The following is a 19,002-nucleotide window of genomic DNA, read 5'->3' on the forward strand; positions in this document are numbered from 1 at the left end:
GGTGGCAGGCAGTGTCAGGGCTGGATCTCCCCAGGAAGCCTTGGGGTGTTTGTTTGGAGCCTCCTCCTGCTCTGGATGAGCGTGGCAGTGGTGGGGTTTGCAGGCACAGTCAGGGCTGGATCTCCCCAGGAAGCCTTGGGGTGTTTGTTTGGAGCCTCCTCCTGCTCTGGATGAGCGTGGCAGTGGTGGGGTTTGCAGGCACAGTCAGGGCTGGATCTCCCCAGGAAGCCCTGGGGTGTTTGTTTGGAGCCTCCTCCTGCTCTGGATGAGCGTGGCAGTGGTGGGGTTTGCAGGCGCAGTCAGGGCTGGGGCTGTGCAGAGCGGGGTTATCTGCAGGCTGTGCTGGCAGGAGGGCTGTCCTGCAGCCTCAGTATGCTGGGAGAGCTCCTGCTGCTGGGGAGGTGTCCTTCCTGTGCAACCTGCACATGAACAGCCAGAGAAGGCAGGAATGGCAAAGGCTGCTGGTCCCTCAGAAGGAACCTTCGTGTCCGTCCTTGGGATCGTGGAATCACAGAGTGGTTTGGCTTGCAAGGGATTTAGAGCTCGTCTCCCCCAGGGTGCCAAGCCAGGAGCTGCATAGGCTGGTGCTTCCCCAAACCCCCAGCCCTCTTTCTTACTTCATCCCCTCCCTGTTTACTGATCTGGTGCTGTGCAACCTGTCCTGCCAGGATTTTCAGTCTCACCGAGGTTATTGAGTTACAGCCACAGCTTTGCAGGCCTGTGTTACATTCCAGATGGCTCCTTTTCTGATTAATCTCAGCAATTTTGCTGTTGTTGCTCCTCGCTGCTCTATTGCTGCTAAGTGATGCTTTTCTGGTGTTATGATTTTCTTTTTCATTAAAGATCCATTTTGTAAAGTATTGCAGAAAAACCTCCCTTTCCTCTTCCCACTCCGTGACTTGGTGAGCCAAGCTCGGACACAGAAAATGCTCTGGAAATGCTCCCACTCGTTATTTATTGTTCCCCTCCACCCTGTGCCTGCCCAGCATCCTTTGGGATCCCTGCAGGAGTGACAAGGTCTTTGCTTGTAGCAGGGGAAGACACTCAGGAGCAGGCTCAGCAGATGGACCTCGGTTCAGCTGCTCCTGCCCAGCCAGGGCAGGAACTGTGCCACTTTATAACTGAATATTCTGGCCAGTCCTGGACATTTTTTCAGCATCTTTCTTCCTGGAAAAGAATATTTACTGCTTTTTAGAGCCAGTAGCAGTAAAAGCACATTCCTTGTGAAGTACTGAAAATTCCTTGCCATTGGGAAAGTAAGGACGTGCCAGTAGAACTTTTAATTTCCTGTGCTCTTACCAAACCTCATCTCTCATTTGCTGCTCTGGATTTGTGAAAATGCAGCATTTTTAAGAACTGGGGGTAGTTTTTTAACTCAGAGCCAGGTGGAATTCACTGTTTCATCCACTGGGTGTGATGCACGTGAAGAAATCTTGAATATTCAGGACCCTTTTGTGATAGAATTAAAAACAATGGCCCAACATTGTAGCTCTCAGTTATATAGAAATTGTAAAGACAGGCCAAGTAACATTTTTTCCTCTTGGAAACACCTTGTTCTTGTGAAATAGCATCTACATCTGACTCACTGGTCCCTTTTACAACTTAACTAGTAGTGGATTGGAATATAAAAATAATGTGAGAGAAAGGCTAAAATTGTAAATACACCTATTTTTGATAATAGAGCTGCTATATTTTAGATTGACCATCTGTGGCAGAGTTTTCCCCGTTCCTTTCCTTCCTCTTTTTGGCAAACACAGGTGGGTTTAACCTCCTGGGGCTTGACTCTAAAGCTTCTTCCTTCAGGGCTTTCTCGGGCTGGGCCATCCCTGCTTTGCACTCTAAATCCTGTCTCAGAGCCTGGCCTACACTCCAGGTCAATATTTGTATTTTTCAGAGAAGAAAGGCAGGAGGAAATGAAAGAGAACTAAGGCAATCCTTTTAACTGTGGGGAAACGGGGCCTTTCTAGGGCAGGGAATAAAATAAGGCAGGGCCAAGTTTTCCTGTCATCTCTGCAGGAGCCTGTGGGGGAACAGGGGGAGCCTCCTCTCCAGGAGGCAGATCCATGGACAGGCAACTGTGCCAGGAATGGAGCTCATGGTTACATCTGGAAATGCCTTTTAAATCCGGCTTGGGCCAAAGCAGAGGAAAGAATAACTTTGCTCTCCCCTCTGCCAGTTGGGAAGGGGAGCTGTTGGGACTAGAGCTTCTCTGCATCCCTTTTGTCCCCTGCAGCCCCCGTATTTCGGTGAAAACCAATGGCAGTTCTCTTGGAATCTTGCTGGGGAGGTGTCTCCCTGGGTTTGGGGATGGAGTCCCTGCTGTGTCCCTGTGCACATTCCCGTGGCTCCCAGGATGCTGAGTGCCAGCTGATTGCAGCCCTGCAGCCTGGCTTTCCCCTCGCCCTCCCCAGCAGCTCAAGCACCACTCGAGCTCCGTGTGGAGCTCTTGTCGAGGACTGAAGTGGCCCTAATCCTGGAGAGGATGAACTTCCAGAGCACCTAAAGCACAGCTTCACTCCTGAGCAGGAGCTGCCTCAGACAGCCAGGCTGAGATTCATCCCCTGGCTCTGCCTCTGGATGAGACTCCAGTGCTGGACACTCGATATCCTGCTCCTTCCAGCCTTGGCAGTGGGCCCTTCCCATCTGAGCTGGACGTCAGGATTCCCTGGTAAAGAGTCCTTCCCTCTAGGGCTGCCTCTGGGGAGCTTCCCTCTGCCCTCAGTCCATCCACTTTAATTTCAGGTGGCCCATGGAAGCAGCAGAAAGGTGGGAAAGCTCTTGGAATGTGCAGAGTCCCATCAGAGCTCCAGCATTAGGGAAGAGCAAAACACCTCCCGTTTGCAGATCAGACACAGGAATATTTTAGGGGTGTTTCTGATCACTGAGTGAGGCCTTGGCAGGGCTGCCCAGGGAGGTTTGGGGTCCCCTCCCTGGAGGTGCTGAAGAGCCCCCGGGGCCATGGGTGGTGTGGGATGAGCAGTGCTGGTTGATGGTTGCACTGGGTGGGCTGGGAGGGCTTTTCCAGCCTCACCAGCCCTGGGGTCCCGTGATTCCCTGGCTGCTGTGGGTGCTGGGTCACCCGCCCCGCTCCCTGCAGCCCCCCTGGCTCAGCCCGTGGCGAGGTTCCCGGCAGGAAGGAGCCGAGCAGCAGGAGGTGTTTGGTGTGTCGATGGAATGATGTGTCGAGCGGTTTGACTCAGAGCCCGAGCGTTTCCAAACAAACAGGGAACATCATCCCGTGAGTCAGGACACGTCTGGCATTCCCGGTGACCCCCGCGGGCACAGGGGCCGGGAGACAGACGGGAGATGGGAATTCACGAGCAGCGGCTCCGGCCGGAGCTGGAGTGATTGATGAGCTGTTGAGCGGCGGGAGCTGCAGCCTGCTGGGAATGCTCCAGAGCAGAGCTGTGCTGGGATTCTCGGCTGGCGGTGATGGAAAGGGGCTGTTTACCCTCCTGATGCTGTTTATCCCGAAACAGCCGTAAATAAGCGCTGCTTCTCTCAAGAAACAAACTCCAGCAGGAGCTGGAGCAGCAAAACGTGTCGTTCTGTTGTAGTTTTGGCAATTATTGCTGCGGCTCAGCCTGGATGTGGCATTATCCCTGTTTGTGTTAGGCTCTCGGGGGCAGTGCCTTTCCCTGCCGCTGGAATTCAGGGGGGCTGACACCGGAGTGCAGGGGATTTGTGGCTGGAATGATGGGAACGCTGCCTTGCCGTCTCTGCTGTGCTCCCAAACGGGTTTAGAATTGCTCTGACAATATTTGCAGTAAACCAGAGCTGTAAATTATGAGGACCACAAGACAGATTTAATTTAGTTGTGTTCACTTCCATCCCAAACCTTCCTGGGGTTCTGTGGAAAATAAAGGTGATCTTTTTGCCAGGCTGAGGCTTTGCTGCCTCGGTTTGCCCTCCCTGTAGTAGGAGAGTGGATGTCTGGGCAAACACACCTTCAGGCTAAAGCTTTTCTCCTTTTGGGGACGTTTTGGGGCTTTCACAGCGTCTCTGACAGTGTTTAAGCTGTTTCCTGGCACAGCATCAAGGGATTTTCTCCTCTCACCTGCTGGCAGGAGGCTGCTGTGATTAATTGCTTTGGAGCATCGTTTAATTGTACCCCCATTATCCTGAGCCCAAACTGGCTCTTTAGGATCACGGGGGGTTGGAAGGGGTGGGGGCAGACCCTGGGCCTGCTTGGCTGGGATTCCTTGGAAAAAGAGCCCAGAAATAGAATTTACATCTCAGAGAGCTCGAGGCAGTTGTGCTAATTTTAAGTATTTTAAAATATCCGTCAGTTCATGAAGCTCAGGCTTTTTTTCTGTCCTCACACACAGTGGCAGCTTTGGGGACTCTTCTGGTGCTTGTTACTAATGAAGATGGGGAAATGATGAGAATAAATGTGTTTGGGGAGAAAAAAAGAAGAAAACACTGTGTGAAACCTTCCCTATTTCAGAGCCATCCGAGATCCACATCCTGGGAGCTCTTTGAATTGGGACTTCACTTTTAAGGGGGATTCAGGTGGATTTTTGGGAAGGAGAGAGGAGTGTTGCAAAGGTGCTGCAAGTGTCCCCAGGTCCAGCAATAAATCCCTGCCACCACATTTTGTTGCCCATCTGAGTCAGCCAAAGTGCCAAGCTGGTTTGTATTCCTGGTTATTCCATCCCCTTGGATGGAGAAGGGATTGTTGCTCACAGGACTGTGCTGCCAAGGGAGGGTTATTCCCAGCCCTTTTCCAAGCCAGGACACACAGGGCTTTGGGCTCTGCTCTGTTCTTCCTGCTGCAAGATTTCAGTGCTTTGGGGGCTTTTCCTTTGGGGCCTTCCCACAGAACGAATTCTCCAGCTGTGGTTTGGAGCAGGAGCAGGAGGGATCCCCTGTCCCCGGGATCCACGGGTAGCCACAAATTAATCCCCAAAGTAATTGCTTCCTTAATTCACTCCCAAGTGCTGCTTGGCTTGCCCAAAGGCAAAATACTGCCTCCTTTGAATAAGAGCTTCTGATGATATTGGGGTGTTTATAAAAATGCAAAGGAGGAAAAGCTTTAAAAGCAATTACTGGGAAGGTTTTTGTTGCTATAACGACGAGATGCAGCTCTTGATGAGACATCAGTTCCTTAATGTTGTTAAAAACTTTCATTGCCATGGCAACAGGATGCAAGGGTTTATTTCCAGTGACTGAGACTTTTGCTTTTTCCCTCCTGTTTTTTCAGGAGTGGCCTGTGTTGGTTTTTTGGAGTAGGAAACGTTCCCCATCCATGAGCAGGCGTCGGGCAGGGGTTGGTGGAGTCCGTGGGAATGGAGCTGCTGATCTCTGTGTCTTCCCTTGGATGTGGAATTTGGCTCTTAAGAACTACCAGGAACAGGGAAACTTCTGGGAATCTTGGGCAGAAAAAAAAAAAAAAGACGTTTATCCTTAGGGATATTCTTTCAACTGACAGGGTAGATTTAGGTGGGATATTGGGAAGGAATTGTTCCCTGGGGGGGTGCTGTTTGTGCCCTTGTGCAGGGCTGGAGACACGAGCTTTTCAAGTTGATCCAGAGTGGAAAGCATGTGCTGTCCTCAGCAAACACAGGGGTGTTCTGGGGTTCCAGTTTCTTTACCTAATTCCAGGCACTTAAATATTGGCCTGATTTCCAGGCCATCTTCAGTCTCAGGTGCCCTGGAGTGTCTCCCTGGAACTCTGGAGAGCTGAAACTCAAGCTCCGGTGTTCAGTGGATGTTCAGGGCTCCATCTCCAGCCCTGCAAGCTTTGCCCTCAGAAAAAGCTGAGCACCGGCATTTTTAATCTTAAAATGAATGCTGTGGACAATGATACTTGTTACATAACTCAGTCACACTGAAATACAATAATTTATATTATCTAAGAACTCCCCCCTCGCAGCAGGGACTCCAGACTGCCAATGGATTCCTCGGGGTTGAGGCTGAGCATCCTGGGATGTGCAGACCAACAGATCCCTTCCAGGCTGGGCAGAGCTTGGAGCACCCTGGGCTGGTGGAAGGTGTCCCTGCCCATGGCAGGGGGTGGATCTGGATGGGCTTTAAGGTCCCTTCCCAACCAAACCAGCCTGGGATTCTGGGATTCCCTGAGCTCTATTTTGCCTCAGGTAAGAACAACCTCGACAGGTTCCCAGGCAGGGAATACCCAAGGTATTTGTGAGCTAATAATGAAGAATAAACAAGCTGTTGGAAGGCTGAGTGTGTAATCCACGTTATGACTTAATTATGCCACAGAGGCTTGCTGAGCTCATCTGCATTCCTGGGAAATTGGGGAGGAGAGGGGAGGAGAGCAAGGGCTGACGTGAGGATTGCAGACGTACACACTTCCCAAATATGACAGGGTGGGGTGTTTGCAGAGTAATCATACAATCTTAGATTGGTTTGGGATGGAAAGGACCTCAATCATCCCGTTCCACCCCGTGCTGTGGGCAGGGACACCTCCCTCTGTCCCAGGCTGCTCCAGCCTGGCCTCTTCCTTAGCTGAGGAAGGGAGAAGGGAACGGTGATTGTGTGCATGAACTGCTTCAAACCCACCCTCAGACACTGAGGAACCAAAGCACCGCCTGACCAAATCCAAGGCACTTTGGCCTCTTGCAGAATGACCCCTGGAAACAGAGCCTGGCCTAAGGCAGTTCCACGCATTTTAACGTTCTCTTCCCGGCTTTCCCAAGAGCTCAGCGAGCTTTTAGGAGGGGATTTAAAGGCTTTAAGCAGAGTTTACAGTGTGGTGATGGCTCCTGCTCGTGGTCAGTGTGATTCAGCAGGGGCAGGTCCCGTGTGGAGTGCAAACCACAGCTGATGAGGAGCTTCTGGAGGGCAGGAGAAGGGAGCCAAAGAAGCCCCACAGCTCTGGCTGCTCCTTCCAGCCCACTGCTCCCAGCTGGCCTGTCTGGGAAAAGGGTTATGAAATGCCTTCCAAAGAAGGAGAGTGACAAAAGATGCAAATGACAGGGTTTGAAGCTGAAACCCAGGCTGGAGTTACCTGCCAGCCTCGTCACCTCCAGCGTGCTCAGCACATCACCGTCACCTGGTCCTGAGGGACGCAGAAGTTAATAAATGAGGGATAAACCAGAGTCTCCCAAGTGGCAGAACAGTCCTGCTCGGGGGTTTCAGTCTTTGTTTGCATGCTAAAGAGTGGTTTTTGTTGTCAGTGTTCGTGAAGGGCCCCCAGGCCGTGCTGAGCTTTGGGATGGAGGGTGCCAACCCCTGCAGTGAGGGATTTCAGTGGGACAGCCTGGCACTAAGTACTGTGGGATTGCAGATTTCAGGCTTGAATACACCTGACAGAGCTTGATATGAGTCCAAAACCAGCCTCAGCTCCTGGCCAGAGTGAGACATGTCAGACCCTGCAGGGACTGAGTGATTTTTGATTGATTCCCACATTAGGGCATCAAACGCTGCGCTGGTGAAAAGCAGGGACACGACCCCAGAGTCCTCATCCCTGCTTTTAGCAGGCTTTGCATCTCTGGCTGGATTCAGATCCGCTCAGGGAGAGCCGGTTTAGCTGCTGACAGTGCAGCTGCAGGTGGATCTGTGCGGCTGGAGCTGTTCCTTGGAGCACCCTCGTCACCCACAGCCCAGGGAGCTGCTTCCCTGCCCTCCCCTCGGCTCCCTGTGCTGCCAGAGCAGGGAGATGGTTTGGCTGCATTTCGGAATTTATCAAGGAGGCAGAGATTTGTTTGAAGAGTTATATCCCAAAATATAAATAGGATTCAGTGAAGACCTTGTTGCCCCTGATATCTCCACCTCCTGTGGGATGGGGTCTTGTTTGGGTTTGGAATTTGTTTGACAGGTGAAGCCCCCCCAAAAGGCAGCTTTTCCAGAGGGCAGGGACACATAACCCTGGGCTCTGGGGGTGGATGTGGCACGCAGAGCATCCACCCAGCCCCTGCTCTGCACCCCCTCTGTGCCCTTTGAGACAGCAAATCCATCAGACACGCCTTCAACACCCCGGTAACACCACAGGGCTCCCACAGGATGGGACAAGTTTCCATCCAGGTAATGAGAGGGAAAAATCTGGACATGGGTTATTTAACTGTTGTGTGGGAAATGCTGCTCTTGGGAAATAAGGAAATCACTTAAAAATGGGGAATTACTGTAAAGGTCCATGAGAAAACTGCCTCTTTTTAATCACAGACAGAGAGGTTTTGTGTTGTTGGGGTTTTTTAGCTGGTTAATATTCCTAGTGCTCCACCAAGGCAGAGTTTAACTGCACTGGATTTCTCAAAATATTGTTGTTTGAGCTCACAGCTGAAGCTTTGGCTTTATTTGCAGATGGCAGCACTGGGGGTTTGTGTGATATTAAATGTTAGGGTTATGTGCAGCATTCTGCTGGAAATAGGCAGCTGAGTGTGGTGCAAGGGAACATTTCCCTTCTGCTGCTGGACTTGGTCAGGTTTGTGCTGACTGAACTTCATTAGGCAATGGTTTGGGCTGGGAGGGACCTGAAGGTGCCACCCCCTGCCATGGCCAGGGACACCTTCCACCAGCCCAGGCTGCTCCAACCTGGCCTTGGACACTTCCAGGATCCAGGGGCAGCCACAGCTTCTCTGGGCACCCTGTGCCAGGGCCTGCCCACCCTCACAGGGAGCAGTCCCTTCCCAATATCCAACCTAAATCTGGTTTATAGGTCAGAAACCTGATTGAATTTTGATTTAAATGGAGAAAAAAGCATTTGTTTTTTTTCTGCTACCAACCTCCCAGAGTGTGAGTTAAGGTCTGGCACACAAAATAACAGTTAAGGCTTGTAGAGAGAAGAGAGAGAAGGCCAGGAGTAAAGGTGGCACTAGGAATTTCAGTAGCTGGCTTTGTCAGGAGAGTGTTTTCCCTGCAGCCTCTGAAGGGTCCATGGCTTGTCCCTCTGTCCCTTTTCCTGGGGAAACAAATATCCCAGCTGGAAAAGGGAGCCCCTTCCTGGAGCCTCTCGGTGGTTGTGCCCTGGCTTTGCTTTTCTCTCCGGGGTGTGCAAATACCGGGATTATTTCCCTTTCCTGGTGTCCTGTCAGTGCTGCAGGGGGGACTGGGGGTTCAGCTCCCACCAGTCTTCCAGTTCCAGAGCGATTTATTTCTCTGCTTTGCTTCATGTTTGGGGCAGGTGGCACAGGGATGTGTGGGATGGGGGATGGAAACTAAAAACTGCACTTCTGCTTCTGCTGCTGCTCCTGTTTTTCTGTGCCTTCTTCTGCTCTTTCTACTGCTTTTTCTTCTGCCTCTGCTGCTGCTCCTTCTGTTCTGCTTTTTCTGCTCCTGCTGCTGCTTCTCCTGCTGCTTCTGCTTTCTCTGCTCCTTCTTCTGCCTCTTCTTCTACTCCTTCTGCTGCTGCTGCTGCTTTGGTTCTTCTGGTTCTTCTGCTCCTGCTTTTTCTGCTTCTGCTGTTTCTTCTGCACCTTCTGCTTTTCCTGTGCCACATTCTCCTTATGCTTCTTCTGCTTCTTCCCTTTCTGATAATTTTTCTATTTCTTGTTCTGTTTCTACTGCTTTTCCTGCTGCTTCTTATTCTCCTTTTCCTGCTGCTTCTGCTTTTTCTGCTCCTTCTTCTTCTGCTCCTTCTGTTGCTGTTTCTGGTTCTTTTGATTCTTCTGCTTTGCTCCTGCTTTTTCTTCTTCTCCTGCTGCTTTTTCTTCTGCTTCTGTTTTTTCTCCTCCTGCTTCTGCCTCTTCTGCTTCTTCTACTACTTCTTTTTTTGTGTCTTCTCCTTCTTCTTCTCTTCTTCTGCTCCTTTTTCTGCCTCTCCTGCTGCTTCTGATTCTTCCACTTCTGCTCCTTCTTCTTGTTGTCCATGCTCTCCTGTATTCCAAGAGCCACTGTAATTAGCCTTTTCCATCAGCAAGAGGCACCTGGCTGGAAAGGTGTCCCTGGTCCATCAGTTGTGCCCACTGAAGGCGGATCTGGCGCTTTCCTCCCTGCAGGGAAGGTGAATTCAAGTGTCCCGTGGTGCAGGATTACAAATGAGGGTGTCTGGCTGTGCAAATGCATTTCCTCACGGCCCCTGCTGCTCTCTCTGCTCCAGTAAGCTGCAGGTTGGCCACGGGAAGTACTTTTGGAGCTTCAATTGTCAGGCAGCTCCTGGAGCTGGAAAGAGGCAGTTGTAAAACAATGGTTTGTTACTTTGGGAGCAGCTCTTGAGAAACTGGGTTTGGGTCTTTCTGGTGTGGAGTTGTGTTGCAGAGCTCAGTGGGAGACAAAACCTGAGTGTCCCTGAGCTGCCTCACCCCTTTATTAAGGGTTTGTTAAGGGTTTATTAGTTGTTCAGACACCTCCTTTCATTGGGGATATTAATTTTCCTCGGGTTTGGGGCTCTTTTAGGCAAGGAGCCAGAACTGATGTGTCTCTTTTAAATGGAATATTTTACTTTCCTCCTTCCTCTCTCTTGGTGCTGCTCCTGTGATCTTGCCTGGGGAGCTGATGTGTGCCAGGCTGAGACATTTGGCTTGTTTTCTCCTTTTCCTTCCTCAAATAGTTGGAGACATTTTACCTCAACCCCTCTTGTGCTCAGTGCATTAAATCAGTTGTCTGAGCAACTTAATTCGAGGCTTCTGACCCACATTAGACCCTTGTTGGCTTTCCATTAATCTCGCATCACTCTCCATCTGGCTCAAAAAAGGACTTGGAAGGAGTTTTTGGGGCTTTCATCTTCTTCTTCCTTAACTATAAGGGACCATTTCAGCTTTCAGCCTCCAGTTCTGGAATAATTTGGATTTCTGAAGTAGTCTGTGAGCTCGTGCTCATACAAAGATGAATTAGAAACCCAGAAAAGCCCCTGTATTGTAGGGAGGTAGGGAGAGCAGAGCTCCATGTCTGCAGCCAGGAGGAGCAAGGGGTGCCGTGGTAAAGGCTGTGTGAGGGGTTAGTTTGGAAAGAGCATGTTGGGACATTAAAGAGTGGGGTGAAGGTGGATTTTGGGGCAGATTTTGGGTTCCTTGGCTCTTGTGGCATGAAAAGTCGTGGGCTCCTGCGTGGTGTCTGCTCATTGAATCAGATTATTGTCCTTAGCACAGGCTGATGGGTGTTGTCAGAGCCTTCTAATGCTGTTAAACTGAGTATCTCTCGTGCAAAGCAGGGGTATCGTGGGGTGCCAGAATGGGCTGAAAGAACTGCAGGTGCTCCCTCTGCTTAGTTAAATGTGCTGTTCATCCTCATTTCAGTCCATAAACAGGATGGAACACGAGCAGCTGGCAATGGCTGCGCTCCCCCCGAAGGAAGGGGCACAGTAATGCTGCAGAACCAGCCCCCAGGTGGGAGGGGGTTAAATTGGAGTGGAAATGTTGTCTATTGCCTGCCCAAAAGGCCCTCAGGACACGAAGATGCTGCTGCTTCTTCGCCTGGAGGTGGATAAACAAACAATTGCTTGAATAAAATGGCCTAAAAGCAAAAGGGAGGTGACGAATTCCAGCTTGGGGGGCAAGGGAATAATAAGTTTGAGGTTGGATAATGCTGCCAGCAAGTGCTTGAGCTGAGGATGATTCACCCAGTGATCCTTGAAAAAGCCTGGAAAGGCTTCACTGAGCACTAAGTGAAAACTTGGGAGAATGCTAAAAGTTGGTTTGCAGAGCCTGGTGAACACTGCATTTAATCTGGAATAGTCTGGGCACTGATCTCTGGCTGCCCTCATTCCAAGGATTTAAGGCATCTCTGAATGTTCGGGCTTCACCTCCTCTGTGTGTGTGTATATATATATGTATATATTTATATGTGTGTGTGTGTGTATATATATAACATAAACAATACTTCCCGGCTCCCCTGTAAATATTTCCACTTCAGCCTTTCCAGTTCCCCCCTCATTTCACTGCCTCTGCAGGGATGCAGGAGCAGCTCAGAGCTGACCCCAGGGCTGGGGACCTGCAGCCACTGGGTCCAAAGGAAGAACAGGAGCAAAGCAGCCAAAACTTTGGCCCTCAGCAGGCTGGGACACGATGGCAGGAGTGGAAATGAGGGGGATTTAACCCTGGCCAGGTTCAATAATGAACAATTTTCAAGGGCTGCCCGGAGAAAACATCTCTTTGGAAGAACTTGGGTTTGGGAAAGCATTTTGAAATTCGTTTATTTGCTTTAATCAGTGATTTGGGTGTGGAGAGGGGTGCAAGGAATTCACTGGAATGATTGATTGGAGTAATTTCAGTCAACTTGGCAGCAGAAGTTAAGTCTTAACCATGACAAGCACTTCAGACCTAAACTGGAATGGTAACATCTCTGCCCCGTGGAACCCTGACTCCTTTGCTTGGGCTCTCGCTGCTCCTCCCTGTTTTTCCAGCAGCATTTTGCTTTGTTTTCAGCCCTTGAACCACTCCCCTTTCACTTGGAGGTTCAGAGCCAGGTAAATCTGTTTCCTGAACGTGCAATTCAAGCGTCCTGCCGACTTGCAGAGCATCATCCAACCCCCTCAGCTGGAGAGCTCCTAAAATTGCACACAGAGACCATACAGAGCTCCCCAGCCTGGGCATCCCTGTCCAACAAAGAGACCCCCCAGCTATGGCATCTTAGCATGAAAAGTGTAGAAGAGGCAATAAAGTTGAATTGTAGATAAGCCCAGCCGAGCTGCTCGGATTGCAGGGTGGTATTTGATGTTATTGGGTAACAAAGTTCCCCTCACAGAGAGACATGGACACTTCTCTTTCCGTGGTTGTATTTCTCCTGCTCCTTTTGGCTGTAGTTCCTGCAGCCAGGGAACAGGATATTCTCAGGAAATGAAGCTTCCCAGAAGATCTGGGGTTGGACCGGAAAATCTCTGTGTCCCCCCTGTCTGCACCTGCACTCAGTTCTTCACGGTGGGGATGACTCTGTGTTACACATCCCAGAGATGTGTTTTTCATCTCAGGCCACTCTTAAATGGGTAACTTTGAAGTCTTTAATAGCATCAAACCTCAGAGATTCCTTCTGTTCCTTCAGTAACCCTCTAACACGTCGACAGAGGGTTTTAAGCACGACAGGAGATGATGCTCACGCTTGATTATAAGAATCTTCCTGACATTTAAATCTCCACCCTGATTAGCCGTTATTAAAGCATCTGTTTATCATTAAGGCAGGATAGATGTGAGTGTAAAGTGGGAGCAGTGATTGGGATTAACACACAACTGTATTGTCTGCACTTCACTTTTCCTGAGCTGCCTGGAGAAAAGGAGGCTCAGGGGGCACGTTCTGGCTCTGCAATCCCTGACAGCAGGGGGGAGCTCCAGGGGACAGGGCCAGGAGGAGAGGGAACGGCCTCAGCTGTGCCAGGGGAGGGGCAGGGGGGACAGCAGCAGGAATTTCTCCTGGAAAGGGTGGTCAGGCCCTGGCAGGGGCTGCCCAGGGAGGTTTGGAGTGCCCAGCCCTGGGGGTGTCCCAGGAGTGTGGATGTGGCACTCAGTGCTCTGGGCTGGGGACAAGGTGGGCATCGGGCACAGGGGGCTCTGGGTGACCTTGGGGGGCTTTTCCAGCCTCAGTGATCCTGGGATTCAGTGGGAGCTCCCACTGTACAAGATCCTATTTTCCTGCTCTCAGTGAATTCCCCAGGACATCACTGGGGTTTTTGTGACGTGACCTCAGCCAGGACAGCAGGAGCTCAGCCTGTTCAGCGATTCCCGACACACCAGGCTGAATAATAAAAATAATTTCTCATGTCTCTGTTTAGATTGAGCTCACATGAACATCAACCCCCTTATTTTATAGGATACAGTTAAAAGCCCCATAACAATAGAGATCCTATTCATTTTAATTGTCCTTTCCACTCAGAAGAGTGAAAAACTAAATCTTCACATAAATCTCCAAATACCAAAGGTCATTATTTCCCTATCAGTTTGATTTTAAAACTAGAAATGGTTCTCAAAAAGAAGTTTCTGCCTTGAAAACAAGAAGAGACTGTGATGCTCTCCCTTAGTTCTGCTGTGCAGTTCCAGAGGGAATATTTGAATTTGCACTTGGAAGGTTTTTCCACCCTGCAAATGGAGTTAGGGATAAAAGCTCATTAACCAGGAGGTTTGGGAACTTAAGGAGCAGCAAATCAAAGCAAATCCATTGCTTGGATTTTATCAGTGAGAATATTTGTAAATATTTTGCTGAAAGTCAGTTTGCTCGTTGCTCGTTCCTGTAATGAAAGGGGGAGAAGGGGATGGAATTTATTGCAATTACTGTCTGAAAAAAATTGAATTAATGCAAATGTGGAGGTCTTGAGAATAGTTCTGTTTAATTAAACTGTTTCTCTAAGGAGAAACTGTTATAAGCTGTATTTGTAGTTCATGCAAAAATCTCAGATGAAAATCTGGACCATTTAGATGGAAGTGCTGGAATTTAGCAGAGACAAACTGAGGCTGGGCGAAGAAACACCTCCAAACCTCCCAAATGGGGTGGTGGTTAATTATTAGGGTAGAACAGGGCTTGGTTGTGGAAATGTCCAGGTTCTGCAAATTTCCTTGAAGTCAGGGAAGAATCTGTGCTCTCCTTTGGGGGTAGGATGAATCCTTCCTTGATTTTGCTGCAGAATGCCCTACAAACCTCCCGAAATGTTGGAGTGGGAGTGTGTCCCGTGTCCGTGCTGCCCCCGTGTCCCTCCCCAGTTCCAGTGGGATTTGCCAGCTCCAGCTCTCTTTGCTAATCCCCTGTCCCCTTGTTTGTTTTCTCTTTCCAGCTCTGGTAAATGTGAAACTCTGGGCTATTGACCGGCAATGTTTCCAAACGATAATGATGAGGACCGGTCTCATCAAGCACACTGAGTACATGGAATTTTTGAAAAGGTAGGACACTCGTTTCCTTATCCCCAAACCCAGTGCAACTGCCGTCCTCATCTTTTGCTTTGTTTTTCTTTCTGAGTGCGGTGTTTGGTTTGTTTCCTTCTCATGTTTTCTATTATTATTATCGTTATTATTATTGTTGTTGTTATTATTATTTGCGTGAAGCTGGGAGGGCCTCGCTGTGGTTTAGTTTCATTCCTCTTGTGAGTTATTGGGTGGCCAAGAGTCCCAGAGCCAAGGTGTAAAAGAAAAGCTCTGCTCTGAGTCACTCCAGGCTCTCCTTGTGTAAGAAAACACCCCCTTTTATAAAAACAGTGGTGGGAGATGGTGGTAGGGTTGAAGATGAGGGGAATTGAGCCTTGGAGAGGATCAGTAACGAACAGTCCCAGTTGTTTAGAGAGCTGGGGGGGTCACTGTTGGGTTTTCCAGGGGGGCTCTGGGCACCTGTGCCTGTCTCAAGCTCAGCTTCGTTCCCCTTTGGTGCATTTCTAGAGGTGTTCTCCTTCTAACTGTTCTGCAGGAAGAACAGGATAACTCCTGAAAACAAGGGGCATCTCACTTCTTGACTTTAGTTGTTGTTGTTGTTGTTGGGGGGATGTTGGAGATGTTTTCTTTCCTATATCGAGACATGAATAGCAATGCTCTTTTGAAGAAATAAGTGCAGCAGAAGCAGAGGTTTAAATGGTGCCTGTCCTCAGAAAAGTCAGAGGGGTTGGGCAGCATCATCTCCTGCTGATATTGGTCTGATAATTACCCTCTTTAATGATGTCATGAGTCACAACAACATGATGATCATTGTCTCCCATAACACACACGGACAAAGCACAGCAGAAAATGTCAGTTATTTACCCTCATTTACCCTGCTGAGAACAGGAGCAGCAGGAACATCCCCCTGGCACAGGCCCACCCTGTATGCCCAGTATTTCCCTCTGAGGGCCAGAAGAACACCGTAAACCCCTAAAGAGCTCAGTCCAGGTGGGCATTCCTGGGCTGGGAAGGCTGGCTGCTGCATTGCTCCAAGCTGTAGTGGTTCCTACTAAAACTCGGGATGACTCTCCTGACTCACCTGCAGCGACTCTCCTGGAGGCAGGAGCGAGGGAATATCCTCTTTTTCATGCTCCGTGTGGGGAACCAGGCTGAGGATGCCTGCCTTGATCCTTGGTGTGATCAAAAGACAGCCTAATTCCCCAGCAGCACCTCCTTCAAGCAGGAGCTGGAAAACCAGGCAGGTTTCCTCTTGATCCCTGTGTCTGTGCTGCGAGACAAATCACAGCAATGATTCCCTTTGAAACACAAATTTGTGGGAGCTCATTATGTGGCTAAATCAGTGTCAGCCCGAGGTGGATCACGGTGCAGCCACCAGTAAAAGGGAAATAAAATATTGTGCTGTAGGTTGGGCGACTCCTTGTGCTGCAGGGCTGGTTTTGCTGAATTTATCTTTAGTTCTTCCCCAATTAGTGCTTTTTATCTGTAATTCAATATGTTTGTCCTTACACAAGCAAGGAAGAACATCATTGTCACAGCACTGGAATGATTCCCTTCTCCAGCCAGCCCTAACAATAACTCCATTTAAGCAAAATCAGAATATTTCAGTCAAGGAAACAGCAGATTATCAAATAAATCTGTCCAAGAAATAAAAGATGGGAAAAAGGCTTGTGCTGTGGCAGTAATTTCCTGCTGAATCATGGAAGTTTAAAGACCGGGATGCCTTGAAAGAGTGAATATTGCTTTTCTTTTTTTTTTTTTTTTTTTTAAAAGCTTCCTAAATGTTCAATTAGAAGAGGCTGCAGGTCCCAGTCCATGGTGTAAATGATTCATTTACAGAATGAGCTGGATCAGAACAGATGGTGGGTACTCAGGGTCCCCTCGGAGGCAGGATCGAGCTGTGGAAGTGGATGCTGGAGGGAAGTTCCCACATGGGCACCACTTTATCTTCAGGGATCTTGTTAGTCCGAGCTTTGCCTTCCTGTCAAAGGCTTGGACTGGATGAGGAAGCAAAAGGAGGAGAGAGTTTGGGAAAAGAGAGGGAAAGGTTGCTGGGACTCAGTGAAGTCACACTGAGAGCTTCAGGGGACTAAATCTGCGCCGTGAAGTTTGGCTCCGTGAATCCACGCCTGTGGGACACTGGGGCATGGGCAAGGTGACCAGGGGATAACAGCAAAGGAGGCACAGAATGCCCTCTGCTCTGAGTGCCCAGTGACATGGAAGGACACGTGTGCTGGCTCAAAGCAGGAGCCCATCCACAGCGAGCTCCTTTGCAGCCAGGACATTGCTGGGACCATCCCTGCTGCTATGGGGGGCACTCCAAGACCTTGAAGGCCAAGAGCATCATCCTGAACGATGTTCCCAACAGAAGGTGCTCAGCACCCACCTTTGGGGTGTCCAGATTTCCCAGGGCAGTCACAGGATCAAAAGCTCACAGGCTGGTTTGGCTTGGAAGGGACCTTAGGGATGGAGAGCTGGAAAAGGCGGCTGGATTTCCCTGGGGAGGATTCAGGGGTGGCTTTATGAGAGAAGCTGAGCGTGAGGGTGCAGGGGGTGATGGTTCCGAGGTGTGTGCCATCCCTGCAGCGTGGATGCCCTGCGTGCAGGTGCTGTGCCACCGCAGTCCCCCTGCCCGGACAGAGCCCAGTGCAGCTCTGAGGGGCACAGGGGGCTGTCTGCAGGTGCTGTGTGTTGTGTGCATGTGATTGTGAGCTGGGGCTGTGCTGGGCACACCCGCGGGCAGCTCGGAGGGGTTTCTGGCAGGAGCAGGCGGCTCAGCCTCTCCACAGTGCCTGGGCAGGCGCTGGAGCAGAACTGAAATGATGCTCCACGGCACCAAACTGTCCATTTTCTACTGCCCTTGAACAAGAAAAACAGTCTTTCTCATTTCACAGTGGGAGAAGGGCAGGTTCAGGCTTTTCTGGAGGAAGTTTGTGTAATGAATTGTTTCGGTGTCTGGGCCCTGTAATCCCCTGAGGATGCTGTTATGCACAGGGAGGGCTCTGGGAGGGGGCTGGGGCAGACATTTCTCAGTAATACAAGTTTAATGCTGACCAAGGGTGTTTTAATCAAAGGAAAAGTCTTAGTGGAGGCAGGGAAAAGTCCTATTGCTGGATTATCTAATGCAGCACAGAGGAAAGGGAGGAGGGAAAAGAGGGCAAAAGTGTCGGGTAGCTGTTGGTTCAGAGCGTGGTGAAGGAGGAGGAGTCATTGCTTTGGTCCTGGTGTCAGCTGGGTTTGAAATGGGGTTAATACAAATGGGAATAAACAATATCTCATCTTAACCCTGCTGATTCATAAAATCATAGGATGGTTTGGGTTGGAAGAGACCTCAGAGCTCACCCGGTCCCACCCCCTGCCATGGGCAGGGACACCTTCCACCAGCCCAGGGTGCTCCAAGCCCCGTCCAACCTGGCCTGGGACACTCCCAGGGCTCCAGGGGCAGCCACAGCTTCTCTGGGCACCCTGTGCCAGGGCCTGCCCACCCTCATTGTTGAATGTCCAGTCTGAGCCCCCTCTTGGCACAGACCCACCCCCGAAGGGGCAGTCGAGGTGTCTCCAGGGGATTTGCTCTATTTGCTCTTTCTGCAGTTCGGCAGCAAATTTCCCTCTGACAGGTCAGAGACAGGGACTTTGTTCCCAACTTCTGTCCATGGAGGGGGTCCCTCCATCAGGCAGTTTCAGCTCTCTGACAGGAGGGGAGAGCCGGGGGGGGTCGGGCTCTGCTCCCAGGGAACAGGGACAGGAGGAGAGGGAATGGCCTCAGCTGTGCCAGGGGAGGGGCAGGGGGGACAGCAGCAGGAATTTCTCCTGGAAAGGGTGTTCAGGCCCTGGCAGGGGCTGCCCAGGGAGGTTTGGAGTGCCCAGCCCTGGAGGTGTCCCAGGAGTGTGGATGTGGCACTCAGTGCTCTGGGCTGGGGACAAGGGGGGCATCGGGCACAGGAGGGACTGAGTGACCTTTTCCAACCTCAGTGATCCTGGGATTCCATTGGCAGCATTTTCACCCTACAGTGACTCTGCCAGTGAGGAAAAACACCTTCAGAGACTGTCTGGTGGTCTCAAGAGGCACAAGGTCTGATCTGGATTTAGGTTGCTGCCTTCTCCTTATGTATTATTCTGATAATTATGGTTCTACTATTCCATTCTGACATTCTGGTTCTCCTGATAGACTGAAAAGGTGAGGTGATGTCAGGAGTTAAATCTTGGACTATTTCTCTTGGTTTTTAGCCTTTAAAAATAACAGTGGTTATTTTTACTTTGTATTGTTTGATTTCCAGATCCCTGTTGTTTTTTTTAAAGGATGAGTCTTGTTTTTTCTGAG

The 19,002-nt window shown here is 50.1% G+C and overlaps 1 protein-coding gene across 5 annotated transcripts in view; it reads left to right on the forward strand.

Moving 5' to 3' along the window:
• Positions 1 to 19,002, forward strand: part of PRKG1 (protein kinase cGMP-dependent 1) — a 266,544-nt gene that overhangs the window by 151,851 nt on the left and 95,691 nt on the right. For all 5 annotated transcript variants that reach the window (XM_027898759.1, XM_027898758.1, XM_027898760.1 and 2 more), the window contains one exon: positions 14,594 to 14,699. In XM_027898759.1, coding sequence (XP_027754560.1) covers positions 14,594 to 14,699 — 106 coding nt within the window. The remainder of the gene's footprint in view (positions 1 to 14,593; positions 14,700 to 19,002) is intronic.

This window comes from Empidonax traillii, unplaced genomic scaffold (assembly GCF_003031625.1).
Source record: "Empidonax traillii isolate 1590-97213 ecotype Southwest subspecies unplaced genomic scaffold, ASM303162v1 scaffold620:size424980, whole genome shotgun sequence".
Classification (NCBI taxonomy): Eukaryota; Metazoa; Chordata; class Aves; order Passeriformes; family Tyrannidae; genus Empidonax; species Empidonax traillii.